This window comes from Bos javanicus, chromosome 17 (genome assembly GCF_032452875.1).
Source record: "Bos javanicus breed banteng chromosome 17, ARS-OSU_banteng_1.0, whole genome shotgun sequence".
In the NCBI taxonomy this organism is placed as follows: Eukaryota; Metazoa; Chordata; class Mammalia; order Artiodactyla; family Bovidae; genus Bos; species Bos javanicus.
In genome coordinates, this window is record NC_083884.1 from 72,846,091 (window position 1) to 72,866,465 (window position 20,375).

At 61.3% G+C, this 20,375-nt stretch overlaps 2 protein-coding genes across 7 annotated transcripts in view; one reads left to right on the forward strand and one right to left on the reverse strand.

Annotated features, from left to right (window-relative positions):
- Nucleotides 1-16,986, reverse strand: part of LOC133229219 (protein HIRA) — a 45,495-nt gene extending 28,509 nt beyond the window's left edge. The window contains exons 1-5 of one of the 5 annotated variants that reach the window (XM_061385682.1): nt 16,862-16,986; nt 5,366-5,428; nt 4,439-4,549; nt 3,336-3,426; nt 2,365-2,459 (exon numbers count right to left, since the gene is read on the reverse strand). In XM_061385682.1, coding sequence (XP_061241666.1) covers nt 2,365-2,459; nt 3,336-3,426; nt 4,439-4,549; nt 5,366-5,428; nt 16,862-16,898 — 397 coding nt within the window. In that variant the 5' untranslated portion in view covers nt 16,899-16,986. Of the gene's footprint in view, nt 1-2,141; nt 2,209-2,364; nt 2,460-3,335; nt 3,427-4,234; nt 4,364-4,438; nt 4,550-5,365; nt 5,429-15,899; nt 16,158-16,861 lie in introns of those variants that run through there. The other 4 variants (XM_061385681.1, XM_061385683.1, XM_061385686.1 and 1 more) reach the window with 4 other exon arrangements.
- Nucleotides 16,942-20,310, forward strand: MRPL40 (mitochondrial ribosomal protein L40). 2 transcript variants are annotated; one of them, XM_061385693.1, is made up of 4 exons: nt 16,942-17,252; nt 17,961-18,044; nt 19,041-19,199; nt 19,874-20,310. In XM_061385693.1, exons 1-4 carry the CDS (start codon nt 16,957-16,959, stop codon nt 20,196-20,198), a joined length of 864 nt encoding a protein of 287 aa, XP_061241677.1. In that variant the 5' UTR covers nt 16,942-16,956; the 3' UTR covers nt 20,199-20,310. The 2 variants fall into 2 exon arrangements, with proteins under 2 accessions (XP_061241677.1, XP_061241676.1); XM_061385692.1 differs by lacking the exon at nt 16,942-17,252 and adding an exon at nt 17,485-17,855.
- The last annotated feature ends 65 nt before the right edge of the window (nt 20,311-20,375 follow it).

Here is a 20,375-nt window from a genome sequence, read left to right on the forward strand (position 1 = left end):
CCGCCGGACAGCACCTTCTGAGACCTTCTTTAGGAGTCTGAGTATCTCTTTTTATCTGTGGATACTCCAATTGCTACTTTGGCTACTGCTAACTTTTGGCTATTGTTAGAGAAAACCAAAAGTTTTCTTATGTGAGGCCAATTTAGTAATTTATTTATATTAGTCTGAAGTGCTTTTCGATGCTTTATAAGTTCTAAGAGTTTCATTCCTCATGTCATCTCACTTTTGTATTATTTTCCAGTTTATCTACTTTCTCTTTTTTTTTTTTTTGGTACACCACACAGCTTGAGATGGCTGGATGGCATCACCGACTCGATGGACAGGAGTTTGAGTGAACTCCGCAAGTTGGTCATGGACAGGGAGGCCTGGCGTGCTGCGGTCCATGGGGTCGCAAAGAGTCGGAGCCGACTGAGCGGCTGAACTGACACAGCTGGTGGGGGCTTTGTCCCCAGACCAGGGACAGAGCTCGGCACCCGGCAGGGAGAGGGCGGCATCCCCCCTGCTGCACCTCCAGGGCACCCCTGCGCACCTCCTGACTCTGTTTAGCTGCAGTGCAGAGATGCCCCAGGAGTGGTGTGGCAAGGCACCCATGCCCGTCTCCTCTCCGAACCAACGGGGCGAGGCTCAACTGCGGGCTGTTTGCCCTTGCTCCCAAAGACCCATGGAAGACCTTATCACAGTAAGAGAACAGTCATTTATGGCCGTTAAAAAAAAAAAAAAAAAGGAGTTTTATTAGGAATTGATGCTGAATAACCTATAATATTCATTTCAGAATGCCCTAGGATAACCCTGGCTTTGCTTACCTAATTTCCTAGTATGTTAACATATGTGAACAGAGCACCACAACACAAAATTCTTCTGTTATACATCATACTTAGTTAAAATGAATCACTGCTATCAATGTTATTAAATTCACAGTATTCTGGTGTTACTGATTTTTCCAGCTTTGTTCATATTTGCTGGAAACGCAGGGTTGTTGCTTCCTTTGAAAAGTAAATATTTCTGTTTCAGGATAATTCTCAATAGTCAGAAACCCCGCCTCAACAGATAAAGGGGGCTCAGGAGCCGTTTTCTGAAGGCGACTCCCAGCCTGCCGGGGCTGCCACTTGCTCAGGTTCCCTAACCCTGTGGGATCAACTGTGGGGCTTCAACTTTCTGGCCAGCCCTGTTTGTTTCTGCGCTCTGTCTGCAGCTCGGCACCAGCATCACACTGCGCCTGTCCAGGTCAAACTCGCCCGGTACCAGGTCTTCACACGCCGCTTTTCAGGACCCAGCGCCTCCTACCCATCGTCTCTGCTTTCTCACGGATCCTTTCTTAAATGGTTTTACTCACACCTGCCGCCGGAGGAGCCCCTACTGAAGGCGAGCAGCTCTGCCTGCCTGTGGGCTCAGACCCAGTCTCAGGCGAGGGCCCATGGACGTCCTCTCTGAGCCCCCCACCTGGGTAGCCTCACGGGCAGCTTGCTGGGTTCCAGAGACGCAGCTGACTCCGTCAGGGTGACCCATTGGCCGTCCCTCGGCCCCTGGTCACCCTTCCAGCACCGTCTGCAGCATGCCCCACCGACCCCGCTCTAGCTGCAGGCTCCTCCCCAAGGGCTCGGGACACCCCCCACTGCTGGCTCTGCGGGCACCAGCGAAGGGCCCGCTCCCCCGATGCTCTGCCCTAGGAAGTTCCGCAGTCCGTGTCCTCTTAACGCGCACAGGCCCTGCTGGGCCACTTCCGCCTGAGCCCGTGTCCACCTCCTCTGCCACAGCGTGGCTGGAGGGTCCCTCTCAGGCCCCAGGGCTGTAAGGGCCCCCATAAGCAGGGCCGTGAGCCCTCTGGGACCGGCCCTGTACACGCAGACAGCGCCCCAGATGCAGTGGGTGAGATGTGGCCGGCTCACTGCCGGGCCCTAGCCCCTGGCACGCACGCCCGCCCGCCCGCCCGCCCGGCCCTTCCCAGCCAGACTGCAGGCTTTCGGAGGAGACTGAGCTGCCCTGACTCTGGGGTCCCTGGCCTCTGACCAAGTGCTGCCCGCCTCAGTCCAGACCTGAAAAGTGCCCACTGGAGACACTCTAAACACACTCAGAGTCAAGTCAGAAGCTTTCCAGTGGGCCCCCGTGTGCGGGTTTCTGTGGAATAAAGAAAGTGCGCTTACGGACTTAGCGATCCACTGATGAGGCAGTGACTCAGTTCCCAGGATAAACAGCGGAACGTGGGGAGTTCTACATTAAAGATATAAACACACAGCCCATGAGGGCAGGCGTGGGTACACTGACGCCGCTGGAGGCAGGCGGGGGTCGGGGCGGCCAGGCGCAGGGCTGCGCTGGGGCCCGCGCTCCACGGGGCCGCTGTGGTGCCCCCCCGGGCAGCCCACTCACCGCCTGAGTGACTCCGCAGGATGGAGACGCATCGCCACTGCTCTACGTTGGCAAGCTTGCCACCGGAGCCGAACACGGTGCTGGGCCCGATGTACCTGTGCGAGAGAGGAGTCAGCGGGGGCCAGGCCGGCGCCACGGAGACAGACAGACAGACAGCGGCCGGCTGCATGGTGGGGGCCGGGTGGGCGAGGCCGCATCTGTGCACCGGGTGGACGCTCGCAGCCTGACCGACCTTGGCAACGTGTCCAAGAGACAGAATGACGTGACGGCCACAGGCCCGGACGTCACTCAGAGCGAGACCCTCACGCCATCTGCACTGGAGCACAGCCCAGGACACACGGAAACACAAGCACAGCCTGCGGCTCTCTCTGAGTGCTGGGATCGTGATTTGCTTCTACATTGGCTAAAACCACAGCATCCGAGGCCCTCCTGCAGGCCCGTGAACTCCCTGCTGGGACGCTGGGGCCGGAACAGCACTGGGGTTATCCCCGGGCCCCGCAGGCGTTCCCAGCTAACACCCTCCATCCAGCAGAACCCATCCAGGCTGCAGGCAGGCTCTCCTAGCCGCAGCCCCGGGGACACTGGCTGAGCGGGAGGCGTCTGGTCCCTAGCCTGCCTGGCCCAGAGGCCCAGGCCCAACCTGGGAGGCCCCAGGAGAAAGTGCACCCTGGCTGCAGGCGCTCGGGGCCGGGGAGCCATGGAGCCCTGGAGCCCCGGGCAAGAGCGGGCGAGTGAACGCCAAGGAGGGCGGGCTCTGGACCCCACCGCAGGAAGGACAAAACCAAAGAGGCCACCAGCGCCGGCCCTGGGGGCGCTGAGCCGGTCTGCAGGCAGGGGGTGGCTGCCCCCATCCACGTGTACTTCCTGCCAGCCCTGAAGCTGGAGCTCTGGGGACCTCAGTGCCAGGGTGGGATAAAGACCAGCAAAGAACCTTCTAGAAACAAGACGGAAGAAAAGAAAACAGTGCTTACGTAGCCCGCTTCCACACCATAATCAGTTTGTCGTCTCCCCCGGAAGCTAAGTACATCCCACCGTTTGACCACCGCACACAGTTCACGCACGCTGGGGAGAGAAACAGAATGTCACATGTCTGCGGGGCTGGGCGGCAGGCGCAGCTCGGAAGGCCACTCTGTCGGGGCAGGAGCGGGCACGCGGGGCGCCGATCGTGTGCACGAGCGCCCGCCCAGGGCAGGGTCCGCGGGGGCGCTCGTCTCTGGGAGGTCAGTGCTGAGCGCACGGTCCGGAAACTGGGAACTCAGAGCCCTCGCGTGAGCCGGGTGCAGCCTGCTGAGACATGTCTCCGACCAGGGATGACGCTCCACAGGAGGGCTCGTGAGAAAAGGCTGAGACGCCCTCTCCAGACCATCCAGGGAAGCAGCTCGGTAGAGCGTCAAACTGGCTTCAAGCCACCTACCAGCTCCTTCCCAACTGCAGGCAGACCGCCCTGCGCGCGCCAACTAAGCAGGCAGAGATCCTGGCCCTGCCGGTCGGAGCCCCCGGGGTCCCACGACACAGGACACTGTCCAGGCTGTGACCCTCACGTGGATGGCGGGAGGGGCCCAGTGCGCACTGGGCGCGTAACTGGGCGCGGAGCAGCTCTGGGGCAGCTGGGCGGGCCCCAGAGCCGGGTACGGCCCCCGGATGCTCCAGGGCAGGGAACTGCGTGGCTACCACGGGAGAGGAAACTGCGACCCCGTCGGGGAGCCCGAGGCCTGGCAGAGGCCCCGAGGGCCACGGCAGCCGTCCCAGCGTCTGCTTAGCTGTCTCGTGGGCACCCTTCCCTGGAACCCTACTGCCTCCAGGCCACTGGTCCCAAAGCCCCGTGGAATCAGGCAGGAATGACTTGTGAGCAGGAAATCACCGGAGGTACCTGCGGACTGTCCAAAGGTGGTTCTGTGGGCGGGCCGGGTCTTCTGCTGAATAACTCACCCAGGTGTGCAGCCAGCATCTGCGCGTCAGACAGCAGGCCACGGGAGCTACGCCGCACGGCCTTATCTCTCTGATCACAAACACACGTGCTAGCCTTGGGCACTGTGCCAACACGCAAAGCCTGCAAAGGGCCACCCTGTAATACCTAAGTGATTGTCCATCTGGCAAAGCATCTTGGGGACATTCTCGTCCTTCTCGTCATCCTCCTGGAGGACTGGAGACATATTCCAGATTACAACCTTCCCAGAATCCTGTCCTGGAACGGAGGAGCAGAAACAACTCAATAAGTCTGGAGCAGGCACCGGACACGGTGCCCCGCCCTCGCCCGGTGCAGTCAGGCTGACCGGGCAGATGAACGGAAACAAGTGCTGCTGGGCCCGGAGGCCCGGGCTCTGCCCTCGACGCTGGCCTGGACTCCAACACGGGCCCACCAGGGGCCCAGGGGGCCTCGTGCCGATGTGAGAGACAGCGGCTGTGCAGGGCACCCCACACCTCCCTCCCGCCAGGCAGCGGGCACTCTGCTGGCACACACACCTGAGCATCTCGGGAGGGATTCCACTGCTGGGAACTCCCAAAAGGGCAGCCCCTCGCTAACCCTCCAGTACAGAAGCGAAAACCAGTAAGGGCCTGGATGTGGACGTGCCAAAATCTCCACACAGCGCCCCCGAGACAGCCTCTCGGCCAGGAGGTAAGGGCTCCTCCTCATCAGCCCCGGACCTCAGGGCGCCAGCCCGGCAGGCAGGCGCGCCCGCGCAGACGAGGACGGAACCCCAGCCCCAGGGACTGCGTGGAGCTCTCCCGAGCCCTGAGAGACGCGCAGTGATGGCGGGCTGAAGCCTGCGCACAGCCCCCTCCAGTTCTGTCATGGGACTACCAGCCTCCCTGCACTCAGGAAGCCGAGGTGCAGGCTGCCTTCAACAGGAGCCCACGCAGCAGGGTCAGAATGTAAACCTGCTGCCAGAACACTTAGAGCGCGCTGAGCCCCAGGCTCAGCCATGAGCTGCCACGGGCGCGCTGCAGAGCGGGGGCGGGCGAGGGTGGGCACAGCGCCCCGCTGCTCCCCAGAACCTACCTTGCCCTCCAGTTGCGAACTTGGTCCCGTCCGGGTGAATATCAACTGAAAAAATTGGTTTGCCTGGGAACAGAGGAGAGAGACACATGGTAACATGCCGACACGTGCAGAACCAGCGACTCACACACTGTCCCCGATCACCGCTTGAGGAAAGACAGGCTGCCGACAAATGCCGTGAGTCAGCAACAGCGCGAGCTGCCCCACAGCCTCCCGGGCACCGAGCAGCCCGCAGCGCCTGTGCCCGCGGGCTGCGCCTGCAGACCCCACACTCACACCCAGGTCACCACCAGGTGGGCATGTCTGGGAGGCAGCTTGGCCCACCCCGGTCCCAGGGGCGGCAGCGATGGGCACCCTCACCCGCTCCCCCTCCGGTACAGCTGGACCCCACTGGCGTCATGGAGTCATCTCCGCCAGCACAGACCCACAGGGTGCGGTCAATCAGACGGCACTCCCTGAGGGAAAGGCTAGGCCCCACCAGGGCCGGCGAGGCTGGAGCCAGTTGGGCAGACTGACTGGCGAAGGCTCCGCAGCAGACTTCGCCCATGGGCGTCTCCCAGCTCTCAGCCTCCTTCAGCCCTGGGCCCAGCCCAGGGAGGGGGTTCAGGGACACACGAGCGACCTAACGGCGAGCTGGACATCAGCAGTCACTAACACAGACGTGGGGCGGTCGCCAGGGGTCTCTCAGTTGAGGACTCTCTGTCTCCATCACAACAGCGGGGCACAGTGGAGGTGGGCATGCGGGTCGGGCGCTGGCGTCACGTGACAGCAAGCGGGGACCAAACAGCAGTGTGGCTTCCCACAGCGCCGTCTCCTGGAGGGCACGGCCACAGTGAAGCCAAGCGCAAGCCTCCACGAGGCCGAGGCAGGCCTCCACCTGGTCATGACGCGGTGGCGGGGAGCAGAGGACACAGGCACCAAACGCTCCTGCTCCGCACTCTGGAGGCAGCAGTTACTGCAGGCCCCGAGCCACAGCTCTGTCGTGACAGGTCAGCTCTGCCTGGCAGCCATGGGCCCACCCCGAGCACAGGCGGTGTGTTCAGAGCCGGGCGCCAGGGCGGCTGTCAGCCCTGACCCAGCGGCACCCACCCGCGCGCAGCAGCCACCAGAGCTCGTCCCGGGGCACAGACCCGCACAGGCCCCCTCCACCCTCAGGAGAGCCCAGACACCATCCGCAGCAGCCCCAGGAAGGCAGGCGTGGGCAGCATGGGGGCGTGCCGCCCATCCCCACAGGTACAAGATAACCCAAGAAGCCTGCTCCTTCGTGTTCTGCATAGGCCAACTCGCCTGGGCAGCTGCCATTGGAGCAGACGAAGTCCCAGCTGAGCTGGCACCAGTCCTCAGTGGGCAGCAGCGAGAGCACCCAGAGCCCAGCTGGAGCACAGCACACCCATCTGCCTGCAGACCCACCCGGAGCACCCAGAGCCCGGCCGGCACACGCACAACCCCAGGGAGGCAGGATGCACACGCTGGGAGCCTCAGCGCGAAGCTGGGGGCGGAGCCACCGAACTCAGCCCGGGGCTTCCTGCAGAAACCACAGCTGCCCTGAGCTCCCAAGGCGGAGGGTCAGCCAGAAGACGGGGCACCACCAGGAGTGCAGACCCGGGGGCAGGCTGCCACCCTGGGGCAGGAGCAGTGGCGGTTCCTATGGAGAAGGAACTGTTGAGCTGGAGGACGTGGGGACGGCAGAAACGGGGGTGGGCCCAGGATCTGCTGCCTCGAGGAAGGCGCTTCAGCTCTCTATGCGGCCCCTCATCTACAGACGGGCAGCGGAACCCTAATCTACAGACAGGCAGCCGGAACCCTCATCCTCCAGACGGGCGGCTGGAACCCTCATCTACAGATGGGCAACTAGTCCCCAGTCTACAAGACAGTCGGCCAGCACCGAGGAGACAGACCAAGACTCCAAGTCACAGGGCCTCCGAGGCCTGCGTCTCAGTACCGAGTCTCTCAGAGCGGGGTGTGCCCGCACTCATCGAGGCTGGCACCCATCTCCTCTGCAGGGAATGTGCCTCGGGTCAGAGGACACACGGACGGATCTCTGAGGGGCTCTGGCGGTGGCGCTGTGGCTGCAGTGTGAGAGCCTGCCGTGGAGCCACAGAGACGCGCCCCCGACGGCCTCTACGGAGACGGCGACACAAGTGAGGGATACCCCAGGAGCCGCCGCAGCCGGCATCCCACCCTCGGGCTCTGCTCCCAGATGGCCCTGACCCTAAGCCCCCTGGAGCACCCCACTCCCGTGCTGTCTGGGGGTGCTGATCCGAGGGCTGCAGCACGCAGCTCCCCATTGGGCAGGAAGAGAGGCAGCTACCGAAGCCGGTTCTGACTAGGGCACTCAGACAGAACCCTCCTCCTGGGCCTTAGGAGGCCCCCGAGTCCTGACCTTCACCTACCACCACCTACAAAAACCAACCTGAGATGATCAAAGGCCTGGATGTTGAACGTAACATTTTAAAAACTCTTAAGAAAAAAACAGGAAGGAAAACGCTTCGTGACACTCGATTGGGCAACGATTTGTTAAGATGTGACAGCAAAAGCATGGGCGTTAAGAGAAAAACTGGACAACCTGGATTTCTTGAAAACTTTCACTCATCAAAGGAAACTATCAACAGAGTAAAAAGGCAACCTGTGGAATGTGAGAAAATGCTGCTAAGTAACATCAGATGTCCAGAATATACAGAAAACTCCTAAAACTTAATGACAAAATCCTCCAAAACTTTGATTCAAATGGGCCAAGGGGGGCCTCCCTGGTGGTCCAGTGCATAAGAATCCACCTTGCACTGCAGGGGAGGTGGGTTCGATCCCTGGTCCAGGACCTAAGATCCCACATGCCACGGGCAGGGCAACCAAGACCTCGCACCGCAAGAGAGACCCCGCGGGGAGCACTGAGGCCCGGAACCACAGCCAGAGACAGACAAACGTTAGCGGGTGAGAAGACCACACACTCCTGTAAACGGGCAAAGGACTGAAACAGACATTCTCCAGAGGACAGCCACCGTGAGAAGAGAACAAAGAGAAGTGAAGACCAGGGCTGATGGGGAGGGGGTGGAGAAACACACCCCGTGGGCTGGTGGGAACAGAAACTGGGGCAGCTCCCACGGCAGCTCTCAGGGGAGTGCAAACGGAGTGATCCTCGCTGGGCTGCGCTTAGTCGCTCAGCTGTGTCCAACTCTTTGCGACCTGTGGACTGCAGCCCGCCAGGCTCCTCTGTCCATGGGGATTCTCAGGCAAGAATACTGGAGCGCGTTGCCATGCCCTCCTCCAGGGGATCTTCCTGACGCAGGCATCAAACCCAGGTCTCCCGCACTGCAGGCAGATCCTTTACCATCTGACTCACGGGGGAAGCCCAGAACTACCTGGGATCCAGCAACCCCACGTCTAAGTTTATGCCCCAAAGGACTGGAAGCAGGGTCTCAAGGAGGCATTTGTACCCCAAGTTCTCAGCAGCTTCATCCGCAAGAGCCAAGAGGGGGACACAGCCCAGGGCCCAGCGGTAGATGACGGCTGAGGAAACGTGGTATGTCTGCACAGTGGAGCATCACTCGGCAATAAAAAGCAAGGAAATCCTGACACAGGCACAGCACGGAAGAACCCTGAAGACAATCTGTTACCCGAATCAGCCAGGCACAGAAGTGCAGATGCTGCAAGACTCCACTCGCATGAAGGCCCGAGAGGGGTCAGATTCAGAGAGACGTGAAGCAGAATGGCGGTGCCGAGGGCTGGGGCGGCTTCGGTTTTGCAAGATGAAAATGCGTGTGAACACACGGGACACGACTGAGTAGCACGCGTGGAAGACGGTTAACACGATAAACTCTACGCTCATTTTCTCACAACTTGAACAAACGCTAAGCAAAACCGAACCAGACCATGCAAGTCTGCACACAAGCGGGCAGGTGGGGGCGGGAGCTGGGTGCACTTGTCCAGGTGCTGGAAGCACGTGGCCGTTCCCGCCGGGGACGCGCAGGTGAACCCACACAGGCAGAACGGCCACCGCCTCAGGAAGCAGGAGGCACGCACACAGAGCCTCACAGCCAGTTTTCTAAAACCGCGAGCCCGTCTGTGAGATACAAATGAGCGTCAAACACCTGTGGCTGCCATCAGCATGCGGACACGCTCCCCCTGCAGGTGACAAGTGTGCACGTCCGTCCCACAGCCTGCACTCTGCAGAGGCCCGGCTGCCAGGCCCCCCGGCCCACAGGGCCCAGCGCCTTCCTCTCGTGCCCACCAGCTCTGCCCTCCGGCCCCCGTTCCCCTCACGGGCTCCCCCCGCCCCCCAGAGCCGGTCTGCTTTCCCAGGAACGGTGTGGCCACCTTATGGCAGCTGGGCCACTCTGCCCAGCAGGATGTGGGCCGCGAGCGCTGGGTACCTTGTCTGCCTCCTCAGGGTCTCCCCAGGCCCTGCAGCGCACAGCGGGCCCCCCAAACACCAGCAGTCGCGAAAGGCTGGGCAGAGGCCCCGCGTTCTGACACACCTCCCGGGGCGGCGGGTCCTCTTGGCTGAGAGGGACTCATGCGGCACCCCTGCCAGGGAGCAGAGCCTGGCTGCACGGCCAAGGGGCCTCTGGGACCCCCAACCTCTGGGTCCTGAGTCAGCACTGCCGCCAGACACCTCTCGGGTGTCAGCTGCCCGAGACGTTCGAAACAGCGCACAGGAAGGAAGCTGGAGGCTCGAGTCAGGCAGCCGTTGCTGGGCTGGCTTTGGCTTTTCACGCCGTGAACCAGAGGTGAAGCCGGTGCCAGTGCGTGTCTGCAGACCGCTGTCCCTCTTCCTGCGAGTCTCTCAAGTGCCATCCCTTCCACCAGACCCATGAGAAAGGCAAGCGCAGGCAAGTACCACATTCCCACAGAGGGAAAATCCGTTTAACAACCTAAAAAAATCACACATAGTTAATAATACTGTATTGCGTATGTAAAAGCTGCTAAGAGAGTAAATCCTGGAAGCTCTCATCAAGAAAAAGTAATCCTGTGAAGCGACGGACGTTAACTACGCTTACTGTGATGATCACGTTTGCATTACGTACAAATTGTGCTGCACACCTGAAACGAATTAATGTACAAATTGTGCTGCACACCTGAAACGAATTAATGTACAAACTGTGCTGTACACCTGAAACAAATTAATGTTTTGGGTCAATTTTAAAAAAGAACCACCACCCCACGATATTATTTAAGTGGAGAATGCCTGGTGACACTCAGCTGTCTGGGGGAGGCTACAATAAGAACACGGGTTTCTGTGACGCAGGCCGGCGGCTAAGGCCTTAAACAGCCCAAGCACCTTTACGATGCAGTCCACGCACCAAATGAAACCCGTGTTTTCATTTCTTCCGCTGCCCACACGGCACAAGAGGTCGGGTTCCCCACAAGGGCCCTGCACTGGGAGCACGCGGTCTCAAGCACTGGGCCCCCAGGGAGGTCCCAAACGCAGGTGTATTTAGAAGCCCCAAGTCACCCAGTTATCTTTTCCCAATGGTCTGAAAGACCACGTTCAGACGTTTTACCAATGTGTTCTTGGTTTTGCATTTTCTAACTTTCTAGAGAAAACAGGTCTTACTTTTCTCAGAAAAACTTTTTTACATTTTTCAAATGACAAGTGCAAAATCACCAAGCACTCCGTTCTCCAGACCACACCCCATTAACACCCCTGTGCAGCCTGACTTGGCGGTGGACACGGCCAGACAGAGAAGCCACTCCCCTGCTCCTCACCAGCACCCAGGCAGAGCCGGCGCTTCAACAAGGCCCCCGGGCGCCCCAGCTGCTCCTCCACAGCCTCCCTGACCCTGGGGGTCGCGTTCACCCCCCATATTCCACCTGGCAACTCTCTGGGGAGGAGAAAACACTCCGCATCTCCAGTGGGGAACAGATTACAGAGCCTGCTTACTTGACAAAACTCACCACGTGGGAAGCTTGATGTCTGTGCAGTTCAGTACGTAAGTTACACTTCAAAAGCAGCATGTGTGTGTGTATGTGTGTGTGTATGAATGTCACACCCACACACGTGCATGCTCACTGCACCAGTGCCGCCCTGGCCGCCTCCTGCGCGGCACGGCCACAGCCTCTTCCCAGGTCCCTTGGCTCCCACACCTGGCCCAGGCCCTCGGCCTGGCAGAGTCACGAGGCCGCAGCCAGGAAGGCCCCTGAGGCCATGCCAGGCGGACTCCTGCACCCACGCGAAGCCAGCCGTGCCCCTTCCCAGGCCTGCCCCGCAGGTGTACTCTGGCCACCCTCTGCCGGAACGCTCCGCCTGCCCAGTGAAAGAAGGGCTTTCCCAGACCAGGCCTTCTTGCCAGGCAGCCTGGGAGAGCCCAGAGGAAGAGTGGGCGGGAGACGCGGGTGGGCCTTCTGGTCCCTCTTCTCACACGAGGCGCCTGGGAGCCCCGAGTAGACCAGCCCCCCCCCCCCCGTCCTACTCTTCCTGGCAGGAATGGCATCGCCTGCTGCTCCCCAGGGCGGCGCTCGTGCCCTGGCCCTGCAGGAAAGGCAGGCACGCGGCAGATACTGCAGATGGTGGGTGGGCAGCTAGGGTCTGTGCCATGCCCAATGCCCGCTCCATCTCCAAGCGTGCTGCTGACCTCAGCAGGTCTCAGGAGCCGCACACCCTGACAGTCCACGGGCAGACCCCTGGACAAACAGAGGCGCCTCGCATCTCTGGGGAAGAGGATGGTTCGAGGCAGACAGGTCCCAAGACGGGGGCCATGGCTGCAAGGCCCTCCTGGCTGTGTGACTGAAATTCTACTCCTAAGGCGAAAGCAGCTTTTTGTGCACTCTTTAAGTTAGAAGAAGTATCTGCAAACACCTTACTTCCTGGCCTCCGTCTCTCTACTTTTTTCTCAGCATATTAACGAAACCCACTGAGTGTCTCAAATCTAGTCACCTGCCTCTACCTGGCTGACCTCCACCCTGACCTCCTGCCTCCACTGCGTCTCACACCCAAACCTAGGAAACTGCCTGCCTGCAACACCCAGCCTCCCCAGGAAGGCCCAGGCACCCCGCAACACCCCGGGAGGAGCACACACTTCCAGGCAGGTGCCCAGGGCTTCAGCCCAGAGCCCCAGCGGCTGTGGCCCGCGCCGTCCATTGCTGATATGCTCGCCCACTTGAGCCCTCCAGGGACCGTCACTCCAGACACTCCCTAGCAGCAGCACGTCCTCCACCCCGCCGTCCTCCCAAGGGCCAGACTCAGGCCTACAGCACGCATACCCCAACCCTGCCTCCTCCCTGGAGGCTGTCCCCTCTGCACTCTGGACAGCAGTCTGTCCAGCGGTCTGCCCCGCGCTTGCCCGGCGCACATTCACCTCTGATTCCACAGGACTTCTCTGCAGGAGGATTCAGGGTTTAGGGTATAAACCCCAAGCGTATGATGCAAAGCAGAATCCCACCCAGTTGCTTCTGAGCGTTCTTCAGACGTATTCTGGTTACTTTTCAAGACCCCACTACTGTCTCCAGGCATAAGCTGGTGTGAGACTGTGAAAAGCATACAATTCCTGAGCCTTTACAGGTGAGCTGGGAGCAGGCCAGGCAGGTGTCACCCACTTCACTCAACAGACCGGGTAAGAGATGTCAAGAGCCTTCTGGAACACAGGTCTGGCAAGCAGCAGAGACTCAAGAGGAGGACCATCTGACTCCAAAACGAAAGGCAAAACCCTTGTCCTCAAGCAGCTCACAATCGAGGGGGACGGGTGAACAGGTCCCCAACAGCAACCACCGAGAGACACACTCATGCAGCGCGGCCCTCCAGGACGGGCGTCAGCCGGCTGAGTGCTGCAGGGCGACATCGGTGAGGCCACAGCGCTCCCCCACCCACTGGCTCCTGGAGCCTCATCCCTGCCAGCGGCGGAGACCCAGCACATCCCCAGACACCAGCCTGTTGGACTAGTATGATCCGGGCCAACAACACAGGTTACAGGAACGACCACAGCGGTCACGAAGGGTCACCTCCTCCCGGCCTGTCCTCAGAGCAGCCATACGGGCCTTTCCGCACCCAGGTGCCTGCGGTGCCCACCCCCTTCCCTCCGTCTCCCCTTCAAGCTGACGTTCTTAAATGGCAGTAAAAGGCCTTAAATCCTCTGAGGAATGAGAAAGGATTGCAGACAGGAGAAACACACACCTCAGAGCAACAGGACCACTGACAAGCTACCCTGTTGTTGAAAATCCGCCTGACACCTTTCACAGCACTGCCGGCCAAGTGTGAGCCAGGAACTGACGGAGGGCGTGGCTCTGCAGTCCTGGCCCTTCTCGTGGGAATGGGCTTCACTCAGGAGCTGTGCATGAGCTCCGCAGGGGACAAAGGCTCAGGGAGGGAAGAACCATGGCCCTCCAGTCAAGTTCTCTCAACGTGCAGACTACGTTTCCTACAACCGAAACATAACTGCTCTCACTTTCTAACCAATATACGGTCATAACCTAATTAGAGACAAACCTTACCTTGGCCTAAAATAAAATACTGTGGCCACCAGATGCTAAAAGCCAACTGACGATAAAAGACCCTGATGCTGGGGAAGACTGAAGGCAGGAGGAGACGGGGACAACAGAGGATGAGAAGGTTGGATGGCATCACAACTCAAGTGTTGGTGAGTTTGAGCAAACTCGGGGAAACGGTGAAAGACAGGGAGGCCTGGTGTGCTGCAGTCCATAGGGCTGCAGAGAGTCAGACACGACTGAGCGACTGAGCAACAACAAAGAAACACTGTCTCCCAGAACACAGAACCAACCACGCGCACGCACGTGTGTGGACAGTCCCTTGTATGTGACCTCTACACACACAGCAAACCTCACGGACTCCTGTAGCGCGCCTCAGCTGAAGACGGCCTTCCAAGTCTGGGCACGGGGTCAAACGGCAGGGTCGGATCTCACCAAAGTGCAGAAGGTGGAGTCAAAAGCCCAAGAATTCAGTTAATAAACGATGATGTCTTGAACCCGCTCTGACCCCACATTCAAAGCTCCTTTCTGTGACATGACTTCAAGATTTAACTCACCTCCTTAGCACAGTGGTTCTCAACTGGGGGTTCTGACCTGGCCAACAGGGAGCATCAGCAATGTCTGGAGACAGGTTCTATCGTCACAAGTGGCTGATGTCTGTGTGTGTCAGCGTGTGAAGGCGCTCCGGGGCAGAAGCCAGGGCTGCCGCTAACTCCCTACAACACACGGGCTGGTCTCCACGCAGTCACTTGCCCCAAAACGTCAGCAGTGCTGGGACGGAGAAAGCCTCCCCTGGAGGCAAGGCCTAACCATCTCATCAGCCCGGAGACAGACGACGGGCGAGCACACCTGCGCCCGGCAGGCGCTCGCCCGCTCGGCCCGGCAGGCGCCCGGCAGACGCTTGCCCACTCTGCCACCAGGCCCTGCCGCGCGGAAAACGCAGGCTCGCTGCGCCTTCCCTCCCTGGGCTCTGAGAGCCCAGAAAGACTACGTTCAAGCTGCATCATCAGTCAGGAGACGGAGTGCAAAGTCAGGAAACCAGAAAGGCTGTGACGTACTCTCCAGAGTACCTCGATCTCTTTGGTTTGTAAACTGAAGTTAGGGTGGCTTAGCTGGCCACCACCCGCCACTGGGATTCCGAGCAGCTCCCGCCTCACCAGTCCTTACAGGATGGCGCGGGCATGGTCCAGACTGTCAGTCAGCCTGTGCTTCAGGAGAGCTGTCGTTCACCAGCAACGGTCCTTCTGAACGCTCCATGAGACTGGGCTGATTTCAGGAGACTTTAAAAGAAAGGAGATTCGACAAAGAACAGGTCTAAAAGAGTCTCAATTTCTTCTATGGTTATCTCCTAGGTTTCTAACGCACTTCAGACTCTGGGGAGCCCTCTGTCCTCCTCCCCAAGCAAACACCGCAATCACACCAGGAAGCAGGCAGGGCAGACACCGTGAGGCTCCCTGTCCTCTAGGCCGGTGGGGAGGCCACAGGAAGGAGCCCCGGCCCACAGTCCAGCCCACCCTGCCCAGCCCAGACTTGTTCCCATCTGTGCCTAAATGATCGCTTAAGCATCCCGACCTGCTTGTGCTTATGCAGCGTGAAAATCATGTCCTACAAAGGAGCTCATCACGAGGGGGAAATTATACAGCGGGAGGACGACATGAGGAGGGCGAATCACACTCAACCTGGCCGCGCAGTGTGGCAACATGAAAATTCCTTCAGGCTTCACGTGCTCAGCAACTAACTTTTCCTTTCCTGACTCACACGCACGATTTATAATTACTGAACATCTGCCCAGTTCTGCCGGGGGAGCCCGCACCCCGCGCCTCAGGAAATGCACTTGGAGTGAAAGGCAGGAGAAATGAAACTGGAGCTCACTGCTTTTGCTTTCACGAACTGGCAACTGAGTCAGTTTGGCCACCTCAACTCTCACCTGCGTCAGCAGCGTTATCAGACCCTCTGTATAGAAAGCACAGTTAAGTGCGGCAAGGGATACGGAGCGAGCCAGGCAGTCCCTGCGCTGGGGGCACATAAGGCGCCCACCCTGGGGCGGGAGAGGGTCTAGTGAGTAACTCAGGAGCAAAGGGGGACCTCACCCGGACCCTGGGAAATAACAAAGACGTGATACCCTGCAAAATGGAAAGGCAGAGCACTGCCGAGCCAAACAACAGACTGGTGTTCAGTTCAGCTGCTGCAGGAGAAGGCATCCTGAGATCCGAGTTCAGAACTAAAAAGCTACTGGCTTAGGGAAGGAGAAAGCGCCTACCCGACAAGCTCTAAAAGAACACTGCAGCTCCCTCTAGGCGCCCGGCTGAGTAGAAACGAGGAACAGGACAGAACCAGGATGACTCCTATCAGCAGTCAGACAGCCGGCGGCGGCAGGGACCCTGGCCTGGACGATAGCTCCCCCCAGCACTGCCCGTGGCGGGTGGCGGCTGGCGCCCCTCCCGTCCCCAGGGAGCCAAGGCCAGGGCCCGCAGCAGGTGCGCGCACCAGGCAGAACTCGGCCAGCACTGCCGGCCCCCGCACGCGTCTCTGCACCAGTCTCTTAACCCAGGACACTGAGCAGTCCGCTCCGGGTGTGCCGTGGGGCCCCGCGGGCCCTCTCCGAGCACACGCCTGTGCCCCGCGGGCCCCACCCGAGGGGCGCTGACGCTCCAACTCGGTGCGAACGCAGTCCCGCGGGCTGGGGGGCCTCGGCCCGGCGTCACGGGGCTCCACTCAGAGGCACCGCCAGCGGATCAAGCCCCGGGTACGGCAGGACGTGCCCCTTCCAGGTCTACACGCCGCCAGCGGAAGGCCACCGCGCCCGGCCGTCGCACGCTGGCCCGGCCCGGCCCGCGCCCGGGGTCGCTCCGCCGCCGCGCCGCGACCTCCGCCCGGACCGCGAGGCCGTGGCCGAGGGCTCCGCGCACGTGCGGGGGCGCGAGCACGTGAGGCGCCGGTGCCCCCGCGTGGGGACGGAGCCCGCCCCGGCCGGCCCCACGGCCCGGGCGCCCCGCGCCGGGGCGAGGCGGGAAGCCGGCCGCGGCTGCCCCGCGCCCCAGACCCCGGCCCGGCCCGGGGCTTGGGGCCCCCGCGCGCACTCACCATTGTGGTTGACCCAGGTCGGCTTCAGGAGCTTCATTGTTCGGCCGCCGCCGCCGGGCTGAGGCGAGAGCCGCGTCCCTCAGCGCGCCCGGGCCATGGAGCCGCCGCCGCCGCCCGCCCTCCGGCCGCCGCCCGCCCCGCGCCCTCAGCGCCGCCGCGCCATCGCCGGCCCGCGCCCGCCGCCGCCACCGCCACAGCCGCCCCCCGCGCTCGGCCGCCGCCGCCGCCGCCACAGCCGCATCCCCTGCGCCGCTCCTCCTCCGGCGGCTCCCGGGCAACGCCGGAAGTCACGACGCGCACCTGCCAAACGGCCCCGGCGGGAAACCGCTCCCCGCGTGCTCGGGCCGCGCGGCTCCCGGGCCGGCCGGCCGGCCGGGCGGCGCCGCGTCGGGTCCGCCCCGGGCGGCGGGGGCGAGGGTGGGCCGGCGGGGGGCGCGCGCGCGGGCGGGCGAGCGGGGCTGGGCGGGGCGGGCGGCGCCTGGGGCGGGGGCCGGCCGCTGCCCCGGCGGCGCCCGGCGGGCTAATTGGCGGGCTCACGCCGCCCCCGGCGCGCTCTCACTGGGAACCCGCGCGCGAGAGCCACGTGCGGCGCAGAGGCCCGGCCCCGACGCCGGCGGACGAGCCGCGGCGTTTACCGCATGCCCGGCTCGCCTGGCGCGCGAGGGCTTTCGGGCTCCCGGGCGCCGCCGGCCTCGCCGCGCTCGGCACGGCCCTCGCGGGGCGCAGGCCGGGCGGCCCCCGCGGGAAGGGGCCACCGAGCGGCGCGAGGTGCGAGGCGCCGGCCGCGGGGCGGGGCCGCGTCGGGGGCGGGGCCAGGCGCGGCGGCGGCCGGAACGCCGGGCCGCGAGGCTGCGCGGCGGCCGGACCGGAGAGCGGCGCACTGCGCGGGTCGGACGGCCGAGGGGCGCGCGCCCGGAAGCGGCGGCCGGCGACCCGGGGGCATGGCGGCCGCGGCGCTGGGGGCGGCCTGGCGCGCGCTGCGCCCCGCGAGCGGGTGAGGGCGGAGAGCGGGTGCGGGGCGCGGGTTGCGGGGCAGTCACCGGGGTCCTGAGCGACCTCACGGGGACGCGGACGGTGACGCGCGGCTGATCTCTTCCAGGCTCCTGGGGGCGCGGCCGACGCAGATGGGGGACGCGCGGCGGCGGGCCTCCCTGCTGTCCTTCTGGGGACTCGTGCCCACGAGGTAAGCCGGCCGCCGGCCCGGCCTGGGGGGTCGCGCCCGGGCGCCCGGAGAGCGAGGGCGCGCGACGTTCGGTTTATGTCTAACCAGGTCAAACAGTAAATGCAGAATGGTTTGAAGAAAAGTTAATTGGTTTTGAAGAGATGCTTATGTAAAAGGTTTAAAGAGCACAGACAGTGCCTGTGTTTCTTAGTTCCTGGAGAGATGCGGGGAGGCCGGAGGTCCTTGTTTCCACCTGCGACCCTGGACACCTTCTACGGGCGTCGTTCATGAGACTCAGTCTTGATGCCAGAGGATTCGGTTGTTCTTAATAGTAACTTATTGGCGCAGCAGATGTGTTCGTCAGGGTAGACCAGACTTGTTGGTGCTGGAGGACGAGGAAATTTGTTAAAACATCAAACGGCATAAACAGGAACTTGCTAGTCATTTTTATTATACTGTCTCGTTTAGTCTTACTCATGTTTATAAATCACACGTCTATTTAAAATGTGAGTGACAAGTTTTTAACGGATAAACAGCAAGGTCTAACTGTATAGCACAGGGAACTAGATTCAATATTCTCAGATAATGTGATGGAAAAGAATAGAACACATGATGTATGTACGCATAAAAGAATCACTTAGCAGTACAGCAGAAATTAACACAACGGTGTCAGACAACTATACTTCAGCTTAAAAACTACATAAAAAATATGAGGGATGAGCATGTAATCCATCAGTTTGGTATTTTCATATTTCAGTTTATCTCAAGGCCTACCTGAACCCTTGCACTAGAGATGAGCACTTCTCTTTATGCCCTGACACCCCGTGGAGTTTTCCCCCCTTTCTGGGTTGACCATGCCCGCCCAGTTCTTCTGAGGACCTCGCTGGAGGCCAGCGCACACGGTTCTTTCCTAGCAGCGAGTACAGTTCCAGTGTGCGGGCACTTTACCTAGCGCCATGTCTCTGCACACTCACGACACCACAGAGGAAGACGTTCAGTGTCTGCCTTGTGCTTTAGAGCAGAGCCTCTGCGGAAGAAGAAGAAGGTGGACCCCAAGAAAGACCAGGCAGCGAAGGAGCGCTTGAAAAAAAGGATCCGGCGACTGGAGAAGGCGACCCAGGAGCTGATTCCCATTGAGGATTTTATCACCCCGGTCAAGCTCTTGAATCAAGCGAGGTAAGGGCCTCTGGGCTTGAGGTCTTGGGGCAAGGCAGTTCTGTCACCTTCAGGAAGTGGTGCCATGGGAGCCTCTGCCGTGGGCAGAGTCATGGGCCAGGGGTGGCCAGGCCCCATGCTGAGTCCCCTCCTGGAGAAAGCGCAGGGCGAGTATGGGCGGGAGAGTATGGGTGGGACGCTCCGGGCAGGGCTTGAGCAGGTTCGAATGTGGCCCACAGCCCCGCCCCTCTGGATGGCAGGACACCTTCAGCCTCCTGCTCCGGGATGCGTGTTCGAGAAGCCGGTGGTGGAGTGGGGTGGCTGGGACTGCTGCCTCACCAGAGCCCATGGACACAGCAGGGCCGTGCTGCATCGAGCACCTGCCGTGTGGGGTCTCCTGGGGCTGATAACAGGCTCTCGGCTTCCTGGGATATTGGTGTCTGTTTTTACGAGGCCATTTGGCTTTTCTCCAAAGCCGGTTTTCACCACGGCCTGCTGGGGGGATCGCTGTTCCTTGTCTCCACGTAAAGTGAACGGCACGGGCTCCCGGTGGTGTTGCCGCCGCATCCACCGTCCCACCCCTTAGTTTGTCCCTGTGTTCCACGCACGTCTCTAGTGGGGACACTCGGGTCCCGTGCAGTCGGCCGGCGAGGTTTGTGCCTCCAGGCCACACCCTTGGCTCTGCGTGTCCCCAGGCAGCGGCCGCCGGTGGAGCTCCCCTTTGAGGAGAGCGAACGGAGAGCCCTGCTCCTGAAGAAGTGGTCGCTGTACAAGCAGCGCGAGCATGAGCTGGAGAGGGCCGCCATCGCATCCCTGCTTGAGGCCCAGCGGGAAGCTCTGCAGGAGCTGGAGCTCACGGCCCCGGAGCTCCATGCTGAGGCCACCAAGCGGGACCCGAGTCTGTTTCCTTTCGAGAGACAAGGGCCAGACTACACACCGCCCATCGCCAACTACCAGCCCCCAGAAGGCAGGTACCAAGACATCACCAAGGTGTACACACAGGTGGAGTTCAAGAGGTAGAGATGCGGGTAGCCACCCTCGGGACACACCGCCCGGCAGAGCTCACCCCACCAGACTCTGGCCTGCTGCTGACCGGTCAGGCCTGCTGTGAATAAACGTGTTGACCCCCGTGTCTCTGTCTTCTGTTAACCCACCTGAGGCTGCCAGGAGGGGGCTGCCCTTGCTTGCCTGGCCTGG